Here is a 25,730-nt window from a genome sequence, read left to right as displayed (position 1 = left end):
AGGTAGGGAGAGTTGGTTAAAAGACTCCCAGGATCCCAGACATAAACCTGTATTCCAGATTGTGGTTTATGGAGTTGGTGGTGCTGTTTCAAAATCTGGGCAGAATCTTGAGATGTTAACTAAGCAATATCATTTGAGAACCATCTCTCTTTGTAAGTATAAAAAATTAGGAAATGTAGTAAAGCTGTGAGATTGAGGTGGGGAATAAGCATTCTTAAATGGCACAGGAAGATTTGGGGTTTAAATACACTACAACTTTCATGGTAGCAATCCTTTCTTGTCAGGCCTTCTACCATCTTGAATTGAGGTTAAATTTAGCTGGGTGAATAAGCTTCATGTTTCATGAGAGATCAGGAGGATTCAAAGAGGGTCTTATGACACTAAGTCTACCCTTTCATGATGGAGCATATTTTCATATTAAGAGGTCATACAGGAAAATGCTTTTTGTTTTCTCCTGACATATTGAAGACACCAACAGGAGAAAGGTGAGTTAGCCAAACATCGTTGTACCGTGCTTGGTTGTTTGTCCCTATTCTTAATGGAAGCTCCTCTCCAGGTGTGGGAGGTGACTGAAAACACCACTGTTGTATTTTGGACTTGCCCAATGTTGTCTTGGGGTTTTCAGGAAGCACTAAATATGGACAGCACCACACAGAGCAGTCACTTTGACTCCTGAAGGGACCAGGTTCCGTTTGACTGCTGCTCCCCCTGAACCACAACCTCATGTGTGGGCGTGAAGTTCTTGGCTGAAGCTCTAGCTAAACAGAGTGAGGGAGTCTCATTTAGAGCTGTATAGATCCCTGAGAAAATAAAGCATGGCTGGAAAACTACCGGGAAGACAAATGATCCAATTTAACCCAAGCCACTTTTCAAAACTCAGACCAACAGAACAATAACAGTGGAAAATTACAGGAACCCAGGCTCCTTGAGAGGACCAAAATCCGAAATTGCTGATTCTCCATGTCTTTGGAAGAAGCTCTTCCCACAGGTAACTGTGCCTGCACATGTACGTCTGACTTTTCCACGGGTCCACACATGTACATTTTCTGACGACTGAGGGTGTAAGGCAGGTTTTAAAACTAGATTTCGTCTACTACAATGGTCAGTTTCCTTGATGTCATCGTAAGTATAATGAGATCACTGAAGCTGTAGACAGAGGAGTTGTCTTTTATCAAAAGGATTAGATAGATGGCAGCCCAGGCTGGTTCTGAACGAGACAAAATAATTACCTGGCTCTTAGGTATCATTGTTTTTTCTAGTCCAGGATGAGGCAAGTAAAGGAAGTATTCATCTTACTGAAAGTCAAAAATGCAACTTTCAACATGTCACATAATAATCTCTTGCTATTTTAGGGAACAGTATCAGCTTTCAACTGGACACCCTTTTTTGTGGAAGAATTTGAAAAGCTGTTTCATATGAGAAACATGATTTTGTTTTGTTTTGTTCTGTTTTTTTTGATACAGTCTAACTCTGTTGGCTAGGCTGGAGTGCAGTGGCACAATCTCAGCTCTCTGCAACCTCCGCCTCCTGGGTTCAAGTGATTCTCCTGCCTCAGCCTGCCAAGTAGCTGGGACTACAGGCATGTGCCACCACGCCCAGCTAATTTTTGTATTTTTAGTAGAGACGAGGTTTTGCCACCTTGGCCAGGCTGGTCTTGAACTCCTGACCTCAGGTAATCCACCCAGCTCAGCCTCCCAAAGTGCTGGAATTACAGATGTGAGCCACCACGTCTGCCCCATGATTTCATTTTCTAACCATGTGGTCATGAATGTGTATAACAAGGTCAGGGCCCAGCAGCCCTTGGCAGGTCCTGACTTGCACAGCCACTTCTCCTGAATGCCCTGTCGCCCATCCAGGCACCCTTCATTCACAGTGAAACGTGGTTCTCTGTCAGCAGCACACTGAGCTTCTCCAGGGTCTGGTCAGAAAAAAAAAAAAAAAAAAAAAAGCTGTTATCCTTTGAATGTGAACTTCTGATTTCTTCCTCATGGCAACTAACTTCTGTTACAAGATTTGACTCCATAATGGAACAGCTTGTCCTCTATCCCAATTGACATCCAAAAAGAGTTGAAAAAAAATCTTTACTTTCGCTTTACACCAAGGAGGCTAATTACGTGGCCCATTGCTGCATTCTGTTCATGTCCGTGTGTCTACAGTTAAGCAGCCAACTGGGTGCTCAGTGTGGCTTGGTGGAAGTAGTCATGGAAGACCTACCCATCTATTGAGAAACGATCAGAACTACATGAATAGGTACAGTGACATTGTCAGCACTTTGCATATTTTAAGTTCATAGATTCTACCCAAAAAAGTATGGGTTTTTCATCCAGAAGTCTAAACCTACAGTTAGAAGATTTTATTTATCAATGACCAGACATAAGTTTTGTATCACAGTTAATACACATTCATTTGTGCATGTATTGGGTTTCAAGCATTGTGCTAAGTAAATGCAGAAAAACTGGTGACAAATACGCCCAGTCCCTGCCTCAAGGAGGTAACAGACTGGTGATATGGGCAGTCAGGTAAGCAGGTAACTGCTGTACACCTTGACGAGGGCGATAACAGAGTCTCGGATCTGCACAGGGGGCTGCAGAGCACAGAGGAGGGAAGACAAGAAAGAGGGTGGGAACTAGAGGACGTTGGGAGTCGAGAGGGTTTCTTTTTTAGGATGGAGGAGACTTTTGCCTGTGTAAACATTGATGGGAAGGCCAGTCAAGTAGCAAAGATCAGACAAAAATGAGAGGAAGATGGTGGATTTGAACAGGGCTCCTGAAATGGTCAGAGGAACATAAAGGTAGAGCCCCAGATGGATGGCCCCACACTCACCCTGGTCAGGCCCGCCTTTCCTTTGTGACAGGAGGGAGGAGGTGAGGAAGAGCTTAGGTCAGATGTGTTTTGTTGAGTTTTGTAGTTTCAGAGAGAGAAGCAATAAGAAATTTAGTTTCTACCTGATGGGTTCCACATTCCAGATGAATAAGAGGTGAGGTTATCTGCTGAGTAAGAAGGAATGCATCTCAAAGTCTTCCCAGCCTAGGAGTACTGAGAGCAGGGAATGGGAAAGACTAGAGGGGTAACTGGGCAGCTGACAGCATGCAGGGGGCGTTGGAGACCATGATTGTACAGTGGCAGCAGACCGTGTGGCTGTGTATTCGTTTCCAGCAGCTCTCAAAGCCCAAGTAGAATTCTACAAATACAGTTAAGGGTGGAATAGGTCAGTCAGGTGAATCCAAGGCTAGAGATTTGCAGGCAGTGAGTTGTGGTTTTTGGCAAGAGTGGGGTTAAGTGATGACCCTGAAGTGTAGGCTGCAGTAGTAAGGAAGGGAAGACAGGAGGAGCGATGAGAGGGAAAGTGGGGAGTCGAGAGAGTGACAAGCTTAATGAAGTTTAGAATCGAGGGAGTGGGAGAAATAGAGCTGAAAGGGCAGAAATTGCAGCCGGAGATTTTAACTGAAATTTGAGAAGGGGAGCAACTCTGGATGGTGGAGGCAAAGGTGTGGCCACAAGAGTGGGCACTTGAAGCAGAGTAGAGGTCACTGGCGTGGAGGAGGTCAAAGAACTCAGAGGGCATTGGGTGGGTTGACCAGACGGATATTGACATGCCTTCCCTGCAGAGTTGAGATGCAGAGGAGACTCTGAGCCAAGTGGCAGGGTCCCCAGTGAAAATCTAAGGGACTAGAAGGGATCAACTTCTCCATTTGGAACTCTAAGATGAGAGAGGAATATGGCTAGGGGTGTGAATCTCAAAAAAGCAGGGAGTTTACAGGAGAGCAGAGATGCATTGGCTGGAATGGTGTGGACAGCAAGAATGCACAGCTACCTCCAGGACTGCGAGGATCAGGATGACCCCAGGCCGGGTGCTGCAGGTGCCCTCATCTTCCTGTTGCCCAGCTCTGGGGTTGCCAGGAATTTCAGCTGCTGGGTGACAGCAGCAGTCAAAGGCCACGCAGTGCCATCTCAGGTGGAGGTAACACAAGTGGCAGAGGCAGGGAGGTGCTGTTCACTGGAGCGGGACTGCAGGGCTTTTGCCCAGGGCCTTATAACCATGATGGAACCTGCAGGAAGCATGGAAAGGGACATTCTCCTCCAAAGGCCCAGAGGAATCAGACTAGGGGACCACTCTGTTACTGTGGCTGGGGTGGGCTCATGGGCCCAACTTATGTACTGAACCCCAAAAGATAATCTGTCTACACATCAGTGCTTCATAGGTTTCCCAGACAGGAGATGAGCTGAGCAGCTTGTACACCAGAACTCCTCTCAGCGAGGATGGGTTACCACCTGGACCCGTGCCCCAGGGGCACAGCACTCCTTCCCACTTGCAAGGAATGCTTGTTGCTAGCATTAGCATAAAATGACTGGCAGGATTGGGGTGAATTGGTGCCTCCTGTCCTGAGGAATCTCAGATACAGTATAAAGATATTTCTGGTCTCTAGATCTGAAGTTTACAATGTTGGCGTCTCTTTTAGGATTTAATGATCTAGACAGCTCATACCAGGGAGATCAGTTCATGTCTGTGGGATTTGGTAAACATTTCCGTGGAGGTTATATTTTTTACTTTTTAATATCCTGTGGTTTTGTTAACTTACTGTGGAAAAAAAATCAGGCAACAGAACACAGTGAACCTGGTAGATACTGGGAGATAGAAGGGCTTGCATGACTCACTCAATACTTTCTGGACCCAGATATGTTTGGGTTTTTTTGTTTGTTTGTTTTTTGTTTTTGTGATGGAGTTTTGCTCTTGTCGCCCAGACTGGAGTGCAATGGCGCAGTCTCGGCTCACTGCAACCTCCACCTCCCGTGTTCAAGCGATTTTTCTGCCTCAGCCTCCAGAGTAGCTGGAATTACAGGTGCCCCCCACCATGCCCAGCTAACTTTTTTTATATTTTTGGTAGAGACAGGGTTTTGCCATGTTTGCCAGGCTGGTCTCAAACTCCTGACTTCAGGTGATCCACCTGCCTCGGCCTCCTAAAGTGCTGGTATCACAGGCGTGAGCCACTGCACCCGACCCCAGATATGTTTTTAAGTCAGCCATTCCACATCGCTAAGTGCCCATTGTGTAGAGAAGACTGATCTGAAATGCCTTGTGCCGTGCACCTGGGGCCAGACCCAGGCTGTGATTAAAGGGCGGCTTCATATTTACAATTGTTGGAGTGTGTTAAATCCGGCTCTAATCTAAAGCAAAGTGTCTTTACTTTGGAAACCCCATGAATGTTTAGAGACTCGCCTTTAAACAGTGAACCTCTGCCCTGGTGAATGTCTTGGCCGTCTGCCTCAAGGCCTAATTCATGCTGGAGACATCCTAGACACTTTCTTTGCTGAATTTCGTGACCATAGCTATTCCTCTTTACCAGACACAGCACCTTCTTCCTTTACGAGACCTGCATCTTCTTGGCTAGAGATGCAGCAGTATTTGGGACTGACATTACCTGAAGAGCACTTCCTATCTAAGTAACTGAACTACAGCACTGTCACAACGCTGGCATGACATAGAAGGCTCGCCACATCCTTCATGTGTTTAGATTTACTCCTAGTGTGCTGTGGGGCCAAATCGTGGACTCTTTTTTCCTATCTCTGTTCTTTCTAGATGATCTTGTTCAGTCCCCTAGCTTTAAATTCTATCTGTAGGCCAATGACCTCCAAATGTATATCCATAGCCCAGACCGACCCTCTGGACTCCAGACTCACAGAGCTGACTCTCTCATACAACTTCTCTATTTGGAATCCTAATGGGCATCTCAAATCCAATATGAGGCTGCCAATGGCGCTCTTGCTTTTTCCTCTCAAACCTTCCCTCTCTCATTTCCTCAACCCAGAAAATTGCTGCAGCACTTGATCAGTGACTCAAGCCAGAAAGCTCAGCAGTCATCATCAGGTTCTCCCTCTTTCTCATGCCCAGGAGGATGCGGGGGGCGGCCCCCTGCCCACACTCTGCTCCCTGGGAAGAAACGTGGGAAGCATGAGCCAGGCATCGGGACCCAAGCCAAGTGTAGTCCCTGCCACACCCATTTGCTTTCCTTCCCACAAGCTCTCCAGTCAGGCCACTCTCCCTCTCCACTACTCGCCCTCGGCCAAGCCGCACCTTGTCTGGCCTGGGTTACCACAGGGCCCTTGGCCTCTGTGTCTCGCATCCCTCTCCAGCCCACTTCTATCACAAAGGCCAGTGGCAGCCCCTGTCCTTCCTCTGCCCAGACCTTTAATGGCTTCCCACTGCTCTTGCAGCAAAATACATGTTCTTCACTGCCACCTAGAATCATCTCAGCATTGCCTGCTTGTCCAAACCCACCTTCTACACCTCTCTATTTCTCTTACTGGCCTCCCTTCTGTTCCTTAAATATACTAAGCCCTCCTGCAGGCCTGTACCTGCCTCCAGCTCTTTATGCACCTGGCTCACTCTTGGTCTTTGGGTCCCAGCTCAAACGTCACCTCTCTAGAGGGGCTGCCTTGTCTACCTAAATAAGCTCCTGCAAAAAATGTCCAGCCATTGGCACATAGTAGGCCCCCTTATCCATGGGTTCACGTCTGCAGGTTCAGCTACCTGCAGTCAATCACAGTCTGAAAATTGTGCAGTATTTTGAGAGAGAGACCACATTGACATAACTTTTATTACAGTATATTGTTATAATTGTCCTATTTTATTGTTATTGTTGTTACTGTTACTGTGCCTAATTTATAAATTAGACTTTATCATGCTTTGGGAGGCAGAGGCAGAAGGATCACTTGAGCCCGGGAGTTCAGCCAAGACCAGCCTGGGCCACACAGCAAGACCCCATCTCTACAAAAAAATTAATAAAAGTAAAAAATTAACCAAATGTGATGGTGCACACCTGTAGTCCCAGCTACTCAGGAGGCTGAGGCAGGAGGATCACTTGAGCTCAGGAGGTTGAGGCTGCAGGGTGAGCTGTGATTTTGCCACAGTTCTACAGCTTGGGTGACAGAGGAAGACCCCATCTCAAAAAAAGAAAAAAAAAGGGGACTTATGTGTGTGTATGTATAGGAAAAAACATAGTATATATAGAGTTGGGTACTATCCGAGGTTTCAGGCATCCACTGGGGGTCTTGAATCATACTTTCTGTGAATAAGGGGCACCTATGTATTTTTTTTGTCTTCAGTACATATCACAGTAAATGTTTATTCTATTTGTGTACATTTTACTTCATTCTTCCAAATATTTATTGATCATCTATCTTGAGATGCCCTACCACCCCCCATGTTGTAGGTCTGGGGATGTAGCAGTGAAACAAAGGTCTCTGCTTCCTGGAGCTTACATTCAGGTAGGGCAGTCAGGCAAGAAAATAAATAACAAGTAAAGATGTGATACAATGTTAGGAAGTGAACATGCAATGAAGAAAAACAGGGTGAGCAAACAGAGACAGATAAAGCAAACAGTAGGTGACTGAAGGACGTATAGTAACTTAATGATTAGCCAGGCGTTGTGGTGGGCGCCTGTAATCCTAGCTACTCGGGAGGCTGAGGCAGGAGAATTGCTTGAGCCTGGGAGGCGGAGGTTGCAGTGAGCCGAGATCACGCCACTGCACTCCAGACTGGGCGACAGAGCGCGACTGTGTCTCGAGGAAAAAATAATAATAATAATAATGAATGGGAACAAATCACAAATAAATGGGCAACAGATGGTTTATTCAATAAGTGATTTTGAAGTAATACACTAGTTGGAGACAATTAGTTTTAATCCATAACTCACTTCATAAGTTTCAGGAAGATTAAAAAGTGTGCAAGTGAAGCCATAAATTAGAACAAATTTATCCTATCTATGGCGGAGTAAGAATGGCAAATCCAAAAGCATAGAAACAAACTCCATAAAATGATTGACAGACTGCATGATAACTGAATGTTTCTGGTATCAAAAGAAAACATGGAACTAAGCAGCGAACACACTGGGGGAAACATTTGCTCCAGATGGGGATAACAAAGTGCTAGTAATATGAATGTAGCTCATGTCCTCAATTCTGCAGCTTTTTTCATACTTTTGAATGTTTCTTGAAATTGGGATGATTTTCAAATAATGTGTATATTTAATGTGGTCATTAAAAATATGAAATCAATGGCATTTCTTACAAGCAATAACATCTTGCAGGTAAAATGTGATTTTAAGAAGTGTTTCTTTAAAAATTAGTTCATGCAATTAGTATGGACACTTAAGTTCGTGGTAGAAAATAGCCAATTCATTCGTTCATTCAACAAATAATGGAGTGTTTACAATGTCGCCTTGGCAACAAGGGGGTAGGTGAACAGCAGTAAACAAAAGCGGCAAAAATCCTTGCTTTCAAGCGCCTGTCAGCCAGCCACTGCTTCGTGCCCTGTGCACTACCTACCTTGCTTCTCAAATCAGTTGGGTTATTTTAGGGAGAATAAGTATTTTAGCCAAGGCCACTCAGCGCTTAAGTGATAGAAGCAGATTCCAACTCAAGCTTGCATGGCTTTAAACCCTGTGTTCTTTCCTCAAATTACCATAATTGTTGGGCTAAATGAAACTTTCTCACTTTGTCTCACTGACAGAGCTATCATTACCTGGGCCCTCTCTCTTCCCACCTGCCTCAGCACTGGCTTGAGGACTCAAGTCCGGGAACTGTTGGTGGAAATAGAAGGCATTTCAGTGGATGCCTCAGCCCAGGCTGGTGTGTTTTTAGCAAAAACAAAAAAAAAGAATGCTTTGCCAAGAAGACACATAAAATGTCTAGTCCTCCATTATTTAGGTGCCCTATGAGATGCTTTTAAATTTTTGCTAAATAATAGATACCATCCAAGATTAACACATTCGAGCAATAAGCACAAGTAAACAATTGACAATCCTAGATTTTGGGAAGGTTGGGAAAGAGAAAGAACAAACCACATGCTATTGTTGATGTCTGAGAAATAGATGATTAGAAGCTGTCCTAAATGGAGTTCTCTAGAAACAAAACCTGTGTGTGTAGGAGGAAGCAGGATAGGTGGTGGGGAAAAGTGCATAGAGGATGTGGTCTCCACTGGAGACTGGCTTCACCCTGATCCCAGGGAGAACTCTGGAGCATGAATTGTACCACAGTGGTCCCACTTGGAGGCAGGGACACTGATCTTACACACCCCAGTGTATAAAATCAGCCAGTGGCTTTGTGCTGACTGGAACTATGGTGGATGCATCAGATGAGTTTCACCGATGCATAATGGCTGGGAGTAGGTCTCCCTGACAAGAAGACAGCTGTGAGCCATTAGTGGCCAATTCCCAACATCTGGGGATGGGTCCACTGCCAGGTAAAGGATAGGGGATCTGGGTGAGACACCAATAGTGTCCCCTACAGAAGGCCAAAGGGAATTAATTGGGTAAATTGTCAAGTGGTGAGTTTCGCACATAGATAGGAGGAGGCCTTAGACTAGAGATGTTTGTTGAGCACAGGCACTTTATAAAGGAGCTTTTTGATTTTTATTGTGTTTTAGGGTGTTAATGTATTCCATCAGGGAAAATTTGTTTCTAAGAAAGGCATCATGGCAGGTGTGCTCTGCAGAGGCTAAGAAGGTTCTTATGGAAGCTTTCACCGTTATTAGTGGAAAAAAGGAAAACAATTAGAGATAAAATTGGAAACAATTATCAGAAGCTAGCTTATATAATACCAACTGAGTCAGAAAAATGATAATGAGTTCCTACGGCTAGCATACATTTTTATTCTAGATTTTTCTAAAAATTATATTTCACATTGATATTTTCCTGTAAATACATTCTTTCCTAACAGTGCTTTGCAGAGAATGTCAATTCTTAAGTTTTCATTCTGCCAGCCAGCTGTGTCTCCTGGTAAAGGAATGAAACAAAGGCACAGAATGTGAAGCCGTCGGGTTTTGCCGAGTAGCTCTGCCTGTGCTTCTGCCAGAGTCTGTGACACTGGATTACATGTAGGGACCACAGCCTAGATCAGCCCTTGAAACCAAGGAATAACTTGAAGTGTAACATGAAATACCTCCTTTCATAGATTCTGAGGCACACTCCTTCCACCTCCATATTTTAGTAACTCTGAAATCTGGGTACATCTTACAATCAATGACATCCAATTATAATTGGGAACGGTTTTTTGTTTTGTTTTGGTTTGGTTTGGTTTTTTTTTTTTTTTTTTTTTGAGACACAGTCTCACTCTTGCCCAGACTGGAGTGCAGTGACATGATCTCAGCTCATCGCAACCTCCACCTCCCGGGTTCAGTGACTCTCAGCCTCCTGAGTAGCTGGGATTATAGGTGCACGCCATCGTGTCCAGCTAATTTTTGTATTTTTAGTAGAGACGGGGTTTCACCATGTTGGCCAGGCTTGTCTTGAACTCCTGTCCTCAAGGGATCTGCCCATCTCAGCCTCCACAAGTGCTGGGATTACAGAAGTGAGCCAACGCACCCAGCTGGAACACTTTTTCTTAGTGGTATAACTAATAATGTACCTTACTGTCGTGTCAGACCCATATTGACTTCAGTAGGGATGGCACCGTGTTCAAGAGGCCAAAGAAGTGACCCAGAGCCCGTGAATGAGACCTAAACCCTGTTTACTGAGGGGACTTACATACAGAGAAGTCCAGCGGTGGCAGGCCGGACAGGAGAGCTGCTACCATTTGTAAAAAGCATGCAGTTTATGTAGATCAGCTGCGTCAGCATTCTTGGAGTATGTTTAAGTTGTTATTCTTATCAGGTGCATCTACCATGCAGGGTCATTCTCAGGGTATGCTGAAGTTATTGCTATCAGATGTGTCTGCCATACACTTACAGTCTATAGTATCAGATTCAGTGAAACACAATGGTGGATTGAGTTTACTTTGTTTTGTCATAACGTAGTATGATTCTTATATATGTTTGAAGATTAGTTCTTGAATCTTTTGTTGTATTCAGTCTTTCCTCTTTCAAGCACCCGTTGGCTCCTTTGGTATTGTTGAGATTAGCTCTACCCAGTATAGCAAGGCAGCTCTCAGACTATGGCTATAACCATATATTTGTAGGGAAAATTATCAACAGCTATCTTGATTAATAGAAATAGGAAATAGACAGGAAAAGTGCATTTCTTTCATTTCTTCTTTCAGTTTACATAGCAGAGACTGACTATGAATTCTATGAATGTGATTGTGTCTCTATTGGATGAGTGACAAATGGCAGGGCCAAGACTTTAGCATATCTTTTTTCTTAAAAATATGTTGTGGATATATGTCATTCTGCATTTGTCAGAATCCACAGAATGTACAATATACCAAGAGTAAGCCCTAATGTAAACTACATTACACTAGTCACCCCTATCCACAGTTTTACTATCCATGGTTACAGTTACCCGTGGTTGACCAAGGTTCAGAAATATTAAATGGAAAGTTCCAGAAATAAACAATTCATAAGTTTTAAATTGCATGCCATTCCGAGTACTGTAATGAAATCTCTCACCGTCTTGCTTCATCTCTTCCTCATCACAAGGAGTACAGTAAGATATTTTGAGAGAAAGACCACATTGATAAAACTTTTATTATAGTATATTGTTAATAATTATTGTTTGATTATTATTGTTAATCTCTTACTGTGCCTAATTTATAAATTAAACTTTCTCATAGGTATGTATATATAGGAAAAAACATAGTATATATAGGAAAAAACATAGGTACTTTCCATGGTTTCAGGCATTCACTGGGGGTCTTAGAATGTATCCCCTAAGGATAAGGGGGGACTACTGTCTGGTCTTTGAGTAATAATGATGTGTCCATGTAGATTCATTGATTGTAAGGCATGTACCACTCTGGCATGGGATGTTGATAGCAGGGGAGGCTCCGTGTTTGTGGGGGGCAAAGGATATATGGGAATGCTCTGTACTTTCTGCTCAATTTTACTGTGAACCTAAAACTGCCTTAAAAACAGTCTATTTTTTAAAAATATATAACTATACAGAAAGCTGACTCTTCTGCTTAGTTTCCTGTTCCTAATGACAGATGCAATGTTCTAGAGGCATTTTAGTCGGAAAGCTCTCTCTACCTGGACATCCATTCCCACTGGTCTGCTGTTACTGATTTGTCTTCGGGGTGGGAAATTTAGTTTGGAAGTACCATCCCACCAAGGCCTGCAGTGCCTAAGAGCGTCTCTCTTGGAGGATGGTTAAAGTAGTCAGGGTATTTTACAACTGCATCTTCCTGCACAACCATTATCCAAAAACATTTATTTTTTAGTCTAAAGGTGTTCTTTTCATATTTGTCTGTGTAGAGCTCAGGAATGTATTTCAGGTTAAAATATAGTAGGAATCAGGTAAACAACATGCATGAATGAAGAATATAATAAATTCTTTCAGTACCTTTTTTCATAGCATAGAGCTCTGCTATGAAGAATACATAACATATACACAGTATTTAAGATTACATGTGCACACATGCACACACACACACACCACCCCTTCTTTAAAGAAAAAAGAACCCATCCCCTTGATATAAACTGTTAGACTCATTTTCAGAATGTCTCTTGCCATTATGTCAATTCAGCCTGCAAACAAAATTTAACATTTTTATTTTTTTTTAAAAATCAACTTAACCAAAACTTCTTAGAATTATTTTTCAATATTAGCATAAAATATTTGTTGGTGTTTTGCTATTATTTTAACTGCAGTGGTCAGGTATCTCCTTCACAAAAAGAAACTCAAACTGAAGCTGATGTAGATGAAAATGAAAACCAATCACCTTTATCCAATTACATGAGATGCACCCTATAAGCTGCTTAGTGTTTCTATAGAAACGTGATCTGCTGAGTTTCATCTTAGAGGTATGATTCCCCAGAGAAGAGATGACATTTCTAATGCTTGTGGGTTTTTCCCCCCCTTCCCAGGCCTTGAACCGGGGCATTGCTGCTGTCAAGGAGGATGCAGTCGAGATGCTGGCCAGCTACGGGCTGGCGTACTCCCTCATGAAGTTCTTCACGGGTCCCATGAGTGACTTCAAAAATGTGGGCCTGGTGTTTGTGAACAGCAAGAGAGACAGGACCAAAGCCGTCCTGTGTATGGTGGTGGCAGGGGCCATCGCCGCCATCTTTCACACACTGATAGGTGAGGCCGCCGACCGCCACTGACGAATCTAGCCTTGGCAATTTCTTATTCCTTTTCATTAATATAAATGTATTTATTGAGATAAGTGGTTTCTTCACTAATTATCAAATGTTTCTTATGAAATTTTCAGGGGATAGAAGGAAAGCGCTTGTGCTCCTAGCTTAAGACAATAATGTGTTTTTTCTGGGGAGCTGTAGTTTTGTGTCTCTGATTCCCAAAGTGAAAAGCAGTGATTTCATTAGTAGGCGATTACATCTAGGAATAACATTTGGTAAGGCCAATAAAATAGCAGGTGCTTTCATTAGAGATATGTGTGCATCATTGTACTGGGTCATTAAATCTTAAGAATAAAAATAGAATGACTTATTTAGAATTAATGCTTATTAGCAGTGAGAACAAATGACAGATTGTTCTATTTATTAATTTGTTCTAGGATCTTATTCTATTTTATTCAAAGACAAGACTAAATGCTCTTGTGATAGCATTCTTTCCATGAAACAACAGGAAAGCCGTATCATACATACAGTGACTGGCCTCCAGTTTAACCAAGACCCTGGAAAAGCAGCTCTCCTTCAGGGCTGGAGTTCTGCTGCTGCTTTCTTGGTGGGGATAAAGCCTTCAGGGCATGATTTCTGAATGTCGTGGCTTTAAAACAGCTTTGCTTACCTGGCATAAAAATTGAGTGGTACCTCTATTGAAACCAGTTACATAAAACACTGTGAATGACACTTCATAAACCCATTGTGTACCTTAAAATTGTTACTGATTGTTTAAGACGCATGACTGTCAGTGGTGAATAAAGGAACCAAAAGATTAACCCAGACCGTTTACAGTGTGTTTGCATGGCAGCTAATGCTTACTCACATAACTGCGAATCTGAAAGTAAATAAGGTAAGGCCTTTGTGGTTTTCATTTTTAATGTGACATAAAATTTTGTGCTAAGAACATTGTGGAAGAGAGCGCATCTGCTGATGGACCAGACATTCAGCCAAAGCGTTGATATTGATCCTTTAATTTGTGCTCAGAGCTTCAGGGCATGGAGTAAAGAGGAGCTGCCTCTCATTTCCTCAGTCTATGCCCTGAAGGCTAACTGTGGACTGAGTATTTGCACATGTACTTGTATTTGAAGTAAATTTCTGCTGCATTTGACCTGAGCCATTTTCAAAGAATACATGTACAGTATTTGGGGGAAAAAAAAAGCCATATATTTTGTAAAATAAGGGGCTTCCTTAAATAAGCAAATGAGTTCCCTTTGTTACTAGCTCTTTTTTTACTTGGACTTATAAATAATCCAACATTCCCTATTTAGCCATGGTTGGATGAAACTTTGGGACTAAACAGCTAATTATCAGTTGTCAGTAATTCTGGAAGAGAAAAGCTAAGCATCCCGTGTTATTGCAATTGTCGGGAAGAAAATGTGGTCATTAAAATAAAAATCAATGTCATTTTAGTTTTTCAATTTTAAAATAGAATTATAAAATTTTAAATTTAAACCAAAATGGTTTTCTGTATCTCATATATATTTAATAATCATTATTAGTTTTTATACTTTTGCAATCACAGCATTTTTCCATCCACCAAACAAATGTTTTCCACAGTTGCTACGAAAGCACATATGAATTTCTTTTGAACATCTGAAAATCAGATCTTAATGATGTACCCTTTTCTAGAGTGTTGGCCTCCTTACCATTTTCTGCCTAAGTCTTTAGCCGCTCTCTTGCCTTTGCCATCTGCTACGTCGGGCATCTTTGTTCACCTTTCTGCCTCTGTTTTTAGTAATCCTGTAAGCTTTTCTATATCCAGATCCTGCCCATTTTGTTTCCCATAATCGTGGCCACAAGCTCCATGATGGGATGTTGCTCTCTCTCCACCCCCCAGCCATTCTTCCCACCACTTTCCTATGTCATTGAACGTTGCCCTTCCAATGGCAGTCTCTATGCATCACCTATATTTGACGCTTACACCCATTTTCATTTCCTAGTAATGCTGAAAACAGCTACTTACATTTCTACTTCAGCAGTCAGCTCCTGGATAACTATGTGTGTGACAGGGGAACACTGACATAGATAAAACAGAAAAGGAAATACTCCAAGTATATTTGACTCGAAAAGCCATTGTATGATTTCAAGCAGTCTTCCTGATTATATTTGCTTGGGCTGATATTGAAATGAGCATATATTCCCTACATGTACAGCTCCTGGGTGGGGCCTACAGTAAGTACAGGAAGCTTTGTATTATAAATTCAACATGCTGAATTCACAGAGTGGGAATATAAATCAGATACATCTAGGTTTAAACTAATTTCTTTCTATTCTTTTGTCCAGGCAAAAGTAGTTGAATTGCCTTCAACATTTCTTTAAGTGCTAGTTTCCCATCACCTTAATGAATTTATTTCCTTTTAGCAAGTTCTTCTAATTTTTCAAAGGCATTTATTTTCGACATGTGAGAGCATAGAGCAGGAAGAGATTCTTTCTTTTTGGGGTTGGGACAGGCCTCATGGATTGAGTCATTTCTTAACCGCCTCTGAAGGATGAATTGCATTTCAGCACTTTTCTTCAGTTTGTTTGTTTGTTTGTTTGTTTTTGAGACAGAGTCTTGCTCTGCTGCCCAGCCAGGAGTGCAGTGGTGTGATCACAACTAACCGCAACCTTGAACTCGTGGGCTCAATCAATTCTCCCACCTCAGCCTCTTGAGTAGCTGGGACTACAGATGCATGCCACCACATCTGGCTAATTTTTATATTTTTTTTTTGTAGAGATAGGGTTTTGCCATGTTGCCCAGGCTGGTCTTGAATTCCTGAGTTCAAGCGATCTGCCTACCTGAGCCTCCCAAAGTGCTGGGATTACAGGCATGAGCCACCACACCTGGCCAGCACAACACTGTCTAATTTTTCCTTATCTTTGATACAAAATGGAGTCAAGAATTTGCCCTGTGCACTATAATGAATATTTTGCTATAGCCATCTAAAATCATCCCAACGTGATGTTCTCTATCTTAGACTTTTTTCCCCCAGTCTGGATGAACTTCGACACTTCATACTTTTCACTATTTACTAATAATTTACCAATCCCTGGAGGGTCTTCTTCACTTAGAAGGGATTTCAAATGTGGACATTGCCAGCTCTGAAAAATCAGTTGCAGATGTAGCTTCTCACTTTCACTAACGCAGTGTCCCCTCTGTGCATCAGTTAATGGGTCACAGCAGGATGATTGAGATAGGCTCAGGTCAAAGAGCACTAAAAGCTTTTGTAGTGTCATCCCTCATTCATTGGGTTTGCCCCAATAAAGGAAAGAACCTTCTACTAGGTCCTTTTCATTAGATTTACTGTAGTTAAGGAATTCTTTTTCCTTACGTTTCTTTTCTTTTTTTTTTTTTCTTGACCCCACTATTGAGCTAGGCATTCTCCCATCTTTGAGAACTTTGTGCTTGGTAATGGATTTCCCCAGACAAGGCTGGGTTAGATACCACTGACCACTCAGACACTTCCCTGGGAATGCTTGGTGGAGATTGTGCGGGAAAGATGGCCCCAGAGAATGTGCCCAGCAACTCTTCCCACCCAGGCAAACTTTGTGCAATGAGCCAATAGAGCAGACACTTGGAATTGTGTTGGACTGAGAGATTTGAAGTCTAGAAGATCCACTGGACAAGAGTTACTGTCCATACTATGCACACCCATAGCCTGGCTCTAGATACCCAAATTGTACAAGCCTTGGGAGTATTTCTTGGCCCTTGTTGAACAGCTGCAAGTATCTCTTTTTTAGCATAACCATAGCCACGACTTCTGTCATGGACCCATGTATGAGACACCATTTTTTAAAACTGCATTGTCCTGCTAGATTAAGTTACAAAACAAAAACGAAGAGTACAGAGCCCGGGGTTTGCCATCACCACACCTTCATTTAGGCCAGTGGTTGTGCTGCATGGAGGAAAGCGTGCTGACCTTGCATTTGGTTCCATTTGGGTCCAAATTAATTTCACATGCGTGGAAATTAGTATTGCCTAACCTCCTAATTCACGAAGATGTCGAAACCGCTGCTGTGGATTTTAACTTTCTTTACACGTTTATTCTTGACAGTAACCTGTAAGGCCCTTGCCATGTTATGAAGCTTCCTGGGTAGTCAGCAGAATTCAGGGGAACAAAACTGCAGGTTCCTGTGCTCTTCCAGTGAGCCATTGGAATAATTTCTGGACCAGTTCTGTTTGCCAGACTTCTCTTTTCAAACTTTCCCATTATTCATGGATTATTAACCAGCTCTATAAAGGGTGAATTAGTATAATTTGCCATAATTTAAACCAACGAGGGTGCTGGGAGTGAACAGACAGTGTCAGTATAGTCTCACAATTTATTGTCATGTAAAAAACCACCCCGATCCTCAGTGGCTCAAAACACAAGCATTTATTTTTGTTTGCAAGACTGCAGGTTGGCTGGGTGGATCTTTGGAACTTGACTAGGCTCAGGCCTCTGTGGTCAGCTGAGGGCCAGGAGGTCGCTCTGCTGACCTTGGTGGGCTCCTTGTTGGCGAACATCTGGCCAGCCTAGATGGCCTCTGTTGGGACAGCTGAACTCTCCTCCACATAGTCTCTCATCCTCCACTAGCATTGCCTGGGCTTTTTTAGATGGCTGTGGTGACACTCCAAGTGAAGGGACAGAAGCACACATGACGGCTCCCTGAGGCCAGGAATCAGAACGGCCCACCATCACTCCCACCGCACACTGCTGACCAAAACAGATCACTGGCCAGCCCAGATTCAAGGCGAGGGGAATAGAGCCTAACTTTTGGTGTGAGGAACTGCCAAATCATGTGACAAAGAGTGGGGATATAAGTAGGAGGGAAGACTCAAGGGATGTTTTTGCTACCAGTATATCCCAGTCACTTTTTTTTATTTATTTATTTATTTATTTATTTATTTATTTATTTTCCGCTCTGTCACCCAGGCTAGAGTTCATTAGTGTGATCTCGGGTTATTGCAACCTCCGCCTCCCAGGCTCAGGCATTCTCCTGCCTCAGCCTCCGAAGTAGCTGGGATTACAGGCACCTGCCACCTCACCCAGCTAATTTTTGTATTTTTAGTAGAGACGAGGTTTCACTATGTTGGCCAGGCTGGTCTCGAACTCCAGACCTCAGGTGATCCACCCGCCTCAGCCTCCCAAAGTGCTGGGATTACAGGCATGAGCCACTGTGCCCAGCCTCCCAGTCACTTCCTTTGGGGGTTATGGATTTCAACATTTATTCAATCAGCACACTGGGCTAGATCCTGAGAATTCAAACATGAATAAGAAATGTTCTCTAGAAAGAAGCAGATCTCCTGCAATAAATTATTCTGAACCCCACTCCACCAAGTCTTGATGCCAGTGAGATAGAATTCTTGTACTTGGGTTAAAATTTCACAATTACTTTACTTACATTGTGCATGGGTTTATGGTATCTCTTCAAGACCTAGGTGATATTTATGCCCCCCATCCCCCACACTGGACAAGTGTTGCCTAGTGTAGATTATAGATGGGTGATATTAAATGTCTGTGTCCCAGCCCATATGCAGGAAACTGTCCTCTTCACAGCTGTGTTAGTGTGTGCAGTACCTGATGCATACAAGTCACTCAACGTGTATTTATCGAAGTGATTTAAATATGGCCTATCAGCCATGTAAACACACATACCTTGGAAATGATACCCTAGAAGCACAGGGGTGAAATTACCTGCTCCCGTGAAAAGCCTCGCAAGCTGGTCACAGTGGGTCAACAACAGTACCTGTGAGACTTTTAAACATTGAGGACTTGGGAATTTGAATTAGATTAATGGTTCTCAGATTTGCCTATTGGATGTGGAAAAATGTATGTAGACTTATTTCGGTTCATATTAACATTTTATGGTTTGTAACAGCTCCTGGATGAACAGGTTTGAGAACCACTGATTCAGAAAGAGCCCATGGCCCTGGCTGGCTGAGGTCAGTGGACCCGTGGATCTGAAGGGCACTTTCTGTGTCCCTTGTTTAGGAGGGTCAAAGCTGTCCACCTGTAAACAGGTCAAGTCAGTGTCTTCTTGCTGTTGCAATATCATAAAATTTGTTTACATCTGTTCAAAAACCTTGTTTAATTTTTTTTGTAATGTTCTGCTCTTCATAAGGAATACAAGCTGTTTTAGAACAGTCTTGGTAAGGCGGTTTATAGAAGCTGAAGGTTGCTAAATATTGCTAAGGCAGCTAGCCTGGTAATTATGGACTCTATGCAAATCACTTTAAACAAATTACCCCCCCACCCCCCCAATAGCTCTAGCTGGAAATAGCTCAGGGGCATGGGAGGGAGGGAGTCGCCCCAACAGAGTGGGTGAAAACAGTTGTTGGGATTTTATACTCACAGCTCCCAGGGTAGAATTAGCCTCTATAGCCATAATCAGACTCCTCTATCATGTAGGGGAAGAGTAGATGGAAGTTAGAAAATCTGGGAGGAAAAGCTTCTTCCCTTGGCCTCCAAATATCTCCCGGAGTAGCTGAAAGAGGAAGAGACTGAAATAAAAAGAAGTTAAAAGAAGCAAAGGCAGCCTCAAGCCTCATAGGTCCCACAGTACTCTGAAACCAAGGGAGCTAGGACAAGCCCTGGATGCTGAAGGAGGCAAGAGTTGGGGACACCTTCTCACCCAACCAGAAAGCTGGGCTGGGCTCATCCCCAGGAGAATGGATGGCGAATGCCCCAGCAGTCCTTAGACCCCATAAATATTACATGTTTACCCCAGTTACTCTGCATGAAGGCACTGTTTTTAATGTTTCTGTTAAACTATTGTAATAAGTAGCTATATTTAAGAAACTGAGGTTAAATTATATAGAGAGTTTATTTGGGCCAGGATTGAGGATTGTCACCTGGGACACACTTCCCAGTGGCCTTGGGGAGTGCTCCTTTCGGCCTTTGTTACAAGCAGGTTTTTAAAGGCAAAAGGGGCTGGGTGCTGTGGCTAACGCCTGTAATCCCAGCACTTTGGGAGGCTGAGGCGGGTGGATCACCTGAGGACAGGAGTTCAAGACCAGCCTGGCCAACATGGTGAAACCCCATCTCTACTAAAAATACAAAATTAGCTAGGTGTGGTGGCACACGTCTGTAGTCCCAGCTACTTGGGAGGCTGAGACAGGAGAATTGCTTGAACCCAGGAGGTGGAGGTTGCAGTGAGCTGAGATTGCACCACTGCATTCCACCCTGGGCGACACAGAGCGAGACTCTGTCTCAAAGGAAAAAAAAAAAGGCAAAAGGGGACAAGGAATGGTCTGACACGAAGTTGCTTGACGGGAATACTCATTGATTTACGGTATAGGGTATGAATTGTGGTGTCCAGCATATGGCATTTTATGGCTACTTGGCATCAGTTCATCTGGAGCGCACATAGCAAGTGGCTTCAAGGTCATTATTCACTCAAGGTGGGAGTGAGATGTGACTGCTGTCACACATTGTCACATTTCAGTGCATCCCTAGGTCTGATAATTAAAGGGGATGCCCTTACTCAGATGAGTTTCTTTTCCTTCTCAACAGGGAGAAGCTTATGTGTATTGATCTCTATTTCTGGGCGCTACATGCAGACTGCATGCCCTGCTCTCAGCTGCTGAAACTCACATGTCCCATCTGATCTTCCTGCCACCCAAGAGTTTAACATGAAAATAAGCCTGTCTCCCTCTCTCAGAAGCCACTTGTACCTGTGTTCCAGGGCTGCCGTAACAAAGTATCACAAACCGGGTGGTTTAAGCAACAGAAATTGAGCATTTCACAGTTATGGATGCTGGAAGTCCGAGGTCAAGGTGTTGCAGGGGCGGTTCCTTCTGAGAGATATGAGGAAGACTGTCATCTAGGCCTCTCCCCTAGCTTCTGGGGGTTTGCTGGCAATCTTTGGCATTCCTGGGCTTGTAGAGGAGTCACCCCGGTTTCTGCCTTCATCTTCACACTGCGTTCTCCCTGTGTGCATCTACCTCTGTATCTGAATATCCGTTTCATAAGAACAGCAGTCATTGGATTGAGAGCCCACTCTACTCCAGTATGACCTCAACTTAACCAGTTATATCTGCAATGACCTTATTGCTAGATAAGGTCACATCCTGAGATGCCAGGGGTTAGGATTTCAACATCTGAATTTTGAAGGGACATAGTTCAGCTTACAACACTGCCCTTTCACCAATTCCATAGTCCCCAGCTTCAACCATGGCAGTCAAGTCCCCTCAGCTGGTGTTTTATAGTGACCGTAACCTTCACCAGGGGATTTTAGCTCATGAGCTATTCCTAGCCAGCCCTGTGCTCTTGCACTTGGCATTGTGTTCGTTGCTCTACTCGCCTGGCACAGCTGCCTTTACCATTGCCAGTGGCCTCAGCTGAGAGGTGGGTGTGGGGACAGTGATGTGGGCAAGGTCAGGATGGTCTCCTTGCACATCCCTGAGCAGTGAACATTTGTTGACTGAATGAAAACACGTGTACAAATAAACAGCAGCAGCAACAATAAACTTTGAACAAAATTTCCACAGTTCAGCACCCAAAGTAGATCATTTGTATGATTAAGTAACATCTTCATTCTGGCTTTGTGTTTCAGCCAGCTTAGCTCATGTCTAAATGCAATTCTCACCTGGCTGCAAAATCAGGCAGGAGCTCTCCCTCCCTGCCTTCCCAGGTCAAACCTCTACTAATCCCCTTTTCATCTCTGCACAGCTTCTGATCCAAACGACAGGGACATCACGGCTGCCTCCTTCCATCCATGTCCCTTGCTATAACTAATCCCATCTTCCCAGGTCTCTCTTCTTTCTGCCACGTGACATGCCCTCTCTTGGATTTCTCTTCTTGATGCCTCAGTGGTTCTGATGGCCCAGCTACCACCACACCTGGCACCTTTCTTACCTGGCAGCTGACCTTCTGGTTGTTCACCTCTACCCTGCCTGGAAGGACTAGGAGCTTTCCTCCTGCACTCTCCCCAACCTGCCCCACCTCACTCTCTGAAGATCGTAGTCATTCCAGCTTCCCACCCCTTGAAACCACTTACTCCCACCTCTAATATCCATAGTTGTAAGAGAATGAAAATAGTAGGCACACCTACTGTTAAAACACTCGTAAGACACTGTGAAAAACCTGAAGATTATTATTTTCTTGTCTTTCTTTTCCTTTCCTTCTCTTTCCTTCCCTTTCCTTCCCTTCCCTTCCCTTTTTCCTTTCCTTTCCTTTCCTTTTCTTTTTTTCCCTCCCCTTCCCTCCCCTCCCCTCCCCTCTCCTCTTCTTTTTTCTTTTCTTTCTTATAAAGACAGGGTCTCACTCTGTCACCTAGGGTGACGTACAGTGGCACGATCATAGCTCACTGCACCCTTGAACTCCTGGGCTCAAGCAATCCTCCTGCCTCCACCTCCCAAGTAGCTGGGACTACAGGCATGTACCACCATGCCAGGCTAATTTTTAAATTTTTTTTTTTTTGCTAGAAACAGAGTCTCACTATGTTGCCCAGGCTAGTCTCAAACTCTTAGGCTAAGCAATCTTTCTGCCTCAGCCTCCTGAAGTACTGGGATTACAGGCATGAGCCATCATGCCTGGCCTGTTATTTTTATATATAATCTAAACTTCTATCAATGAGGTGAAAAAATAGCTCTATTTTATTTAACCTTTGCTAATAATATCTGTCAGGATTCCTTATACATTAGGAGACCTTTCTCCTTCTTCCCTATTCCTATTTGACACATATGCATTTATTCAGCCCGTACTGGCTGAGTGCCTATGTTCTAGTCACTGGTAACAAATTCTGATATTGGAAGGACTACAAAAGCACCTCCGCAATGTCATTTTCCAGCGGTGCAGGACTATACCCCAAGTTGCCACCCTCTTCCCAAAAAGTGAAATAAAAGAACTGGCAAGTGTGAAAAAGCTAGCTTTAAAGTTTTATGGAAAGGCATATTAACATCTAGAAATTTTCTCTTAGTAAATAATTAAGAATATGTGTAAACATTTAGCTTCAAACCTAGCCACCAAGCATTCTTTTGTAGTATCAAAATGATGGAAACCACCTCACTGTGTAGCAATAGGAGACTGGGCAAGCTGATACCAAGCAAACTCTCAAAAAGAAATTCAGTTCATTGAAGGGAATTCAAAGAAATAAAATGTAGAAGTATATCATGGAAAGATGTTCATGGTTTACAAAAGAGTATGTGGAATACAATCTCGTTTTTACGTTAAAACACAGAACAATAAAAGAACTTGGTGATTAGAACCCAGAGCATTCATTGGCTGTGACCCACTCTGGGTAGAGGGATGAGATTGTAGATGATTTTTTTCTATTTGCTTATCTAATTTTTCTATGACGAACAAATACTACATTTAAAATTGTTTTTAAGCTTTTGAAACAAAAAGAATATAAAGATATCCTTTTCTAAATATTTCCACATATGCCTTTCGACACTTTGCAGCTTATAGTGATTTAGGATACTACATTATCAATAAACTGCACCATGTGGACGAGTCGGTGGGGAGCAAGACGAGAAGGGCCTTCCTGTACCTCGCCGCCTTTCCTTTCATGGACGCAATGGTGAGTAGAGAAGATCGTTGGCTTTCTTTCTTTTTCTTTAACTGGTGGTACAATATACATAATATAAAATCTACCATTTTAGCTATTTTTGTGTGTACAGCTTAATGGCAGGAAGTACATTCACATTATTGTGTAACCAATCTTCAGAACTCTTCATCTTGCAAAACTGAGATTCTATCCTAATTCAACAGTAACCCTCCTCGGCCCCCTCCCCAGCTCTGGGCAACCTCCATTCTACTTTGTAACTCTACAAATTGGACTACTTGAGATACCTCAAAAGAGTGGAATCATACAGCGTTTGTCCTTTTGTAATTGGCTTATTTCACTGAGCGTGTCTTCAGAGTTTAACAATGTAGTAGCAGGTGTCAGAATTTCCTTCCTTTTTAAGGCTGAGTCACTTTCCAGTGAATGTCTAGGCCACATCTTGTGTATCCGTTCGTCAGCTGATGGACACTTGCGTTGCTTCCACCTTTGGGTTCTTGTGACTAACACTGCTATGAACGTGAGTGTGCAAATATCTGAGTCCTTGTTTTTGGTTCTTTGGGGTATATACCCAGAAGTGGAATTGCTGGATCATACAGAAATTTGATTTTTGATTTTTTGAGGAATTAGCAGACTGATTTTCGTAGCAGCTATACCACCATCAGAGTACTCAGGTTCCAATTGTCTGTTGACTTTTAACCAGTCCATCTTGTCAATTTATTTAATTTTGCCACAAGTTCTGGTAGGTGGCAGGAAAGCCCATTTGAAAATTTTGATGCAGATAAACAGTTCTTTTCTGATATACTCAGGATCAAAGGATCAGAATCACTTTCTGATAAACTTACCACTTGTGTGGCACAGACACCCACAGTTTTAGAGTAAGAATCTGTTGAACATACTGGTAGGGTTTCATTATTTTAATAACCAGCTTCACCCCATTAGCTCAGGGCTGCCCACTTCCATAAATTCTTTGTCATGATTCTGAGGAGTGCTTAAACAGTGCTTTTCATTCTCTTCTGCTGTCTTATAAATATAAAAAAGACTTAGCAAAAAATATATATATATATATATATGTATATATATTCCAATAAGGTCCAATGCTGGAAAGTAAACCCTTTCCTTTGGCTCCATTTTGAATTATTCTTGGAAGGAGACTTAAAAATATGTTAGTCTGTATAGTTTTTTTTACCACCCCCACCTCAAGTTTATATGCAGTTAGATGCATGATGTAAGTGCATAACTGGCTTCCCTGCGGTGCCTGAACTAGCCCATGGTGGTAGCCCAGTTAGAGAACTGAAGGAGGTGGCCTTTCTGACGTCCCTAAAGAGTCGAAGCCCAGCTTCCTGGACAGGTCCGTGCCATTGCTCTGAGGTCTGTCCTCCCATCTGTGTTGAAGTGGGAATCTACACACATAGAAGAATTACAGTTATATGGTGAATTCCAGGAACTCAGGACTGTTAGTAAAAGTGAATTGCAGATTCTTAAGGACCTGGTATTCCATGTCCCTTTAGCTATATTTATTTGCCATAAGAGAGTTTCTGAAATCAAATAGAACACCAGAACATTTGTAATTGGTACTCTTTTCTTCCATGTTTCTTCTGTAAGTTCCCCCAGAGACCCTGGTATAACAGCAAGAGATGGCTTATAAAAATGAAAATAATGAACATTTATAAGGACCAGATCAACTCCTCCCTCCCCACCCCTTCACCCCTGGCAGCATGGCGCTGATATATTGGTTGGAGAGAGAATATTTAAAGCCAGCAAGCTTATTGTACGGTGGCTTTCAGACAACAAAGCCAGCCCACAGCTGTGTTTGCAGATGGGCGGGGAATTGGCTGTTGCTCTACAAAATCTTGACATGGACCTGGGGAATAGACCCTGCTTGCCTCATTGTGTGTAGCTCAGATGAAATGTCATTTCTGTGTCAGTCCAAATCAACCTTGAAGGTAAGAAGGATGATCCTTAAACAGAGCCCGTCATGAACTTGAAACCTTCTCCAGACCTGCTGTTCCTCGGGCTTTTTGTCTGCTCCCCTCATAGCACCTTCCTCCTCATCTCCCAAAGTGTCAGGTCAGATCCTGCCCAAACTTGAAGGCAAGAAAACAGTAGACCCTAATCAGTCAGTGAGCACCGGTAATGACTGTAATAACTCAGACCCAAATGAGAGCCCTCATTATGATCTGCATCACATGGGAAGGATGCTACT

The 25,730-nt window shown here is 43.1% G+C and overlaps 1 protein-coding gene across 2 annotated transcripts in view; it reads left to right on the top strand.

The window, feature by feature from the left end:
- ANKH (ANKH inorganic pyrophosphate transport regulator) overlaps nucleotides 1-25,730 on the top strand; it is a 161,532-nt gene that overhangs the window by 89,328 nt on the left and 46,474 nt on the right. For both annotated transcript variants that reach the window (XM_003310630.6, XM_063811095.1), the window contains exons 2-3: nucleotides 12,800-13,016; nucleotides 23,424-23,542. In XM_003310630.6, coding sequence (XP_003310678.1) covers nucleotides 12,800-13,016; nucleotides 23,424-23,542 — 336 coding nt within the window. The remainder of the gene's footprint in view (nucleotides 1-12,799; nucleotides 13,017-23,423; nucleotides 23,543-25,730) is intronic.

This window comes from Pan troglodytes, chromosome 4 (assembly GCF_028858775.2).
Source record: "Pan troglodytes isolate AG18354 chromosome 4, NHGRI_mPanTro3-v2.0_pri, whole genome shotgun sequence".
Classification (NCBI taxonomy): Eukaryota; Metazoa; Chordata; class Mammalia; order Primates; family Hominidae; genus Pan; species Pan troglodytes.
This window is presented reverse-complemented; position numbering and strand designations above follow the sequence as displayed.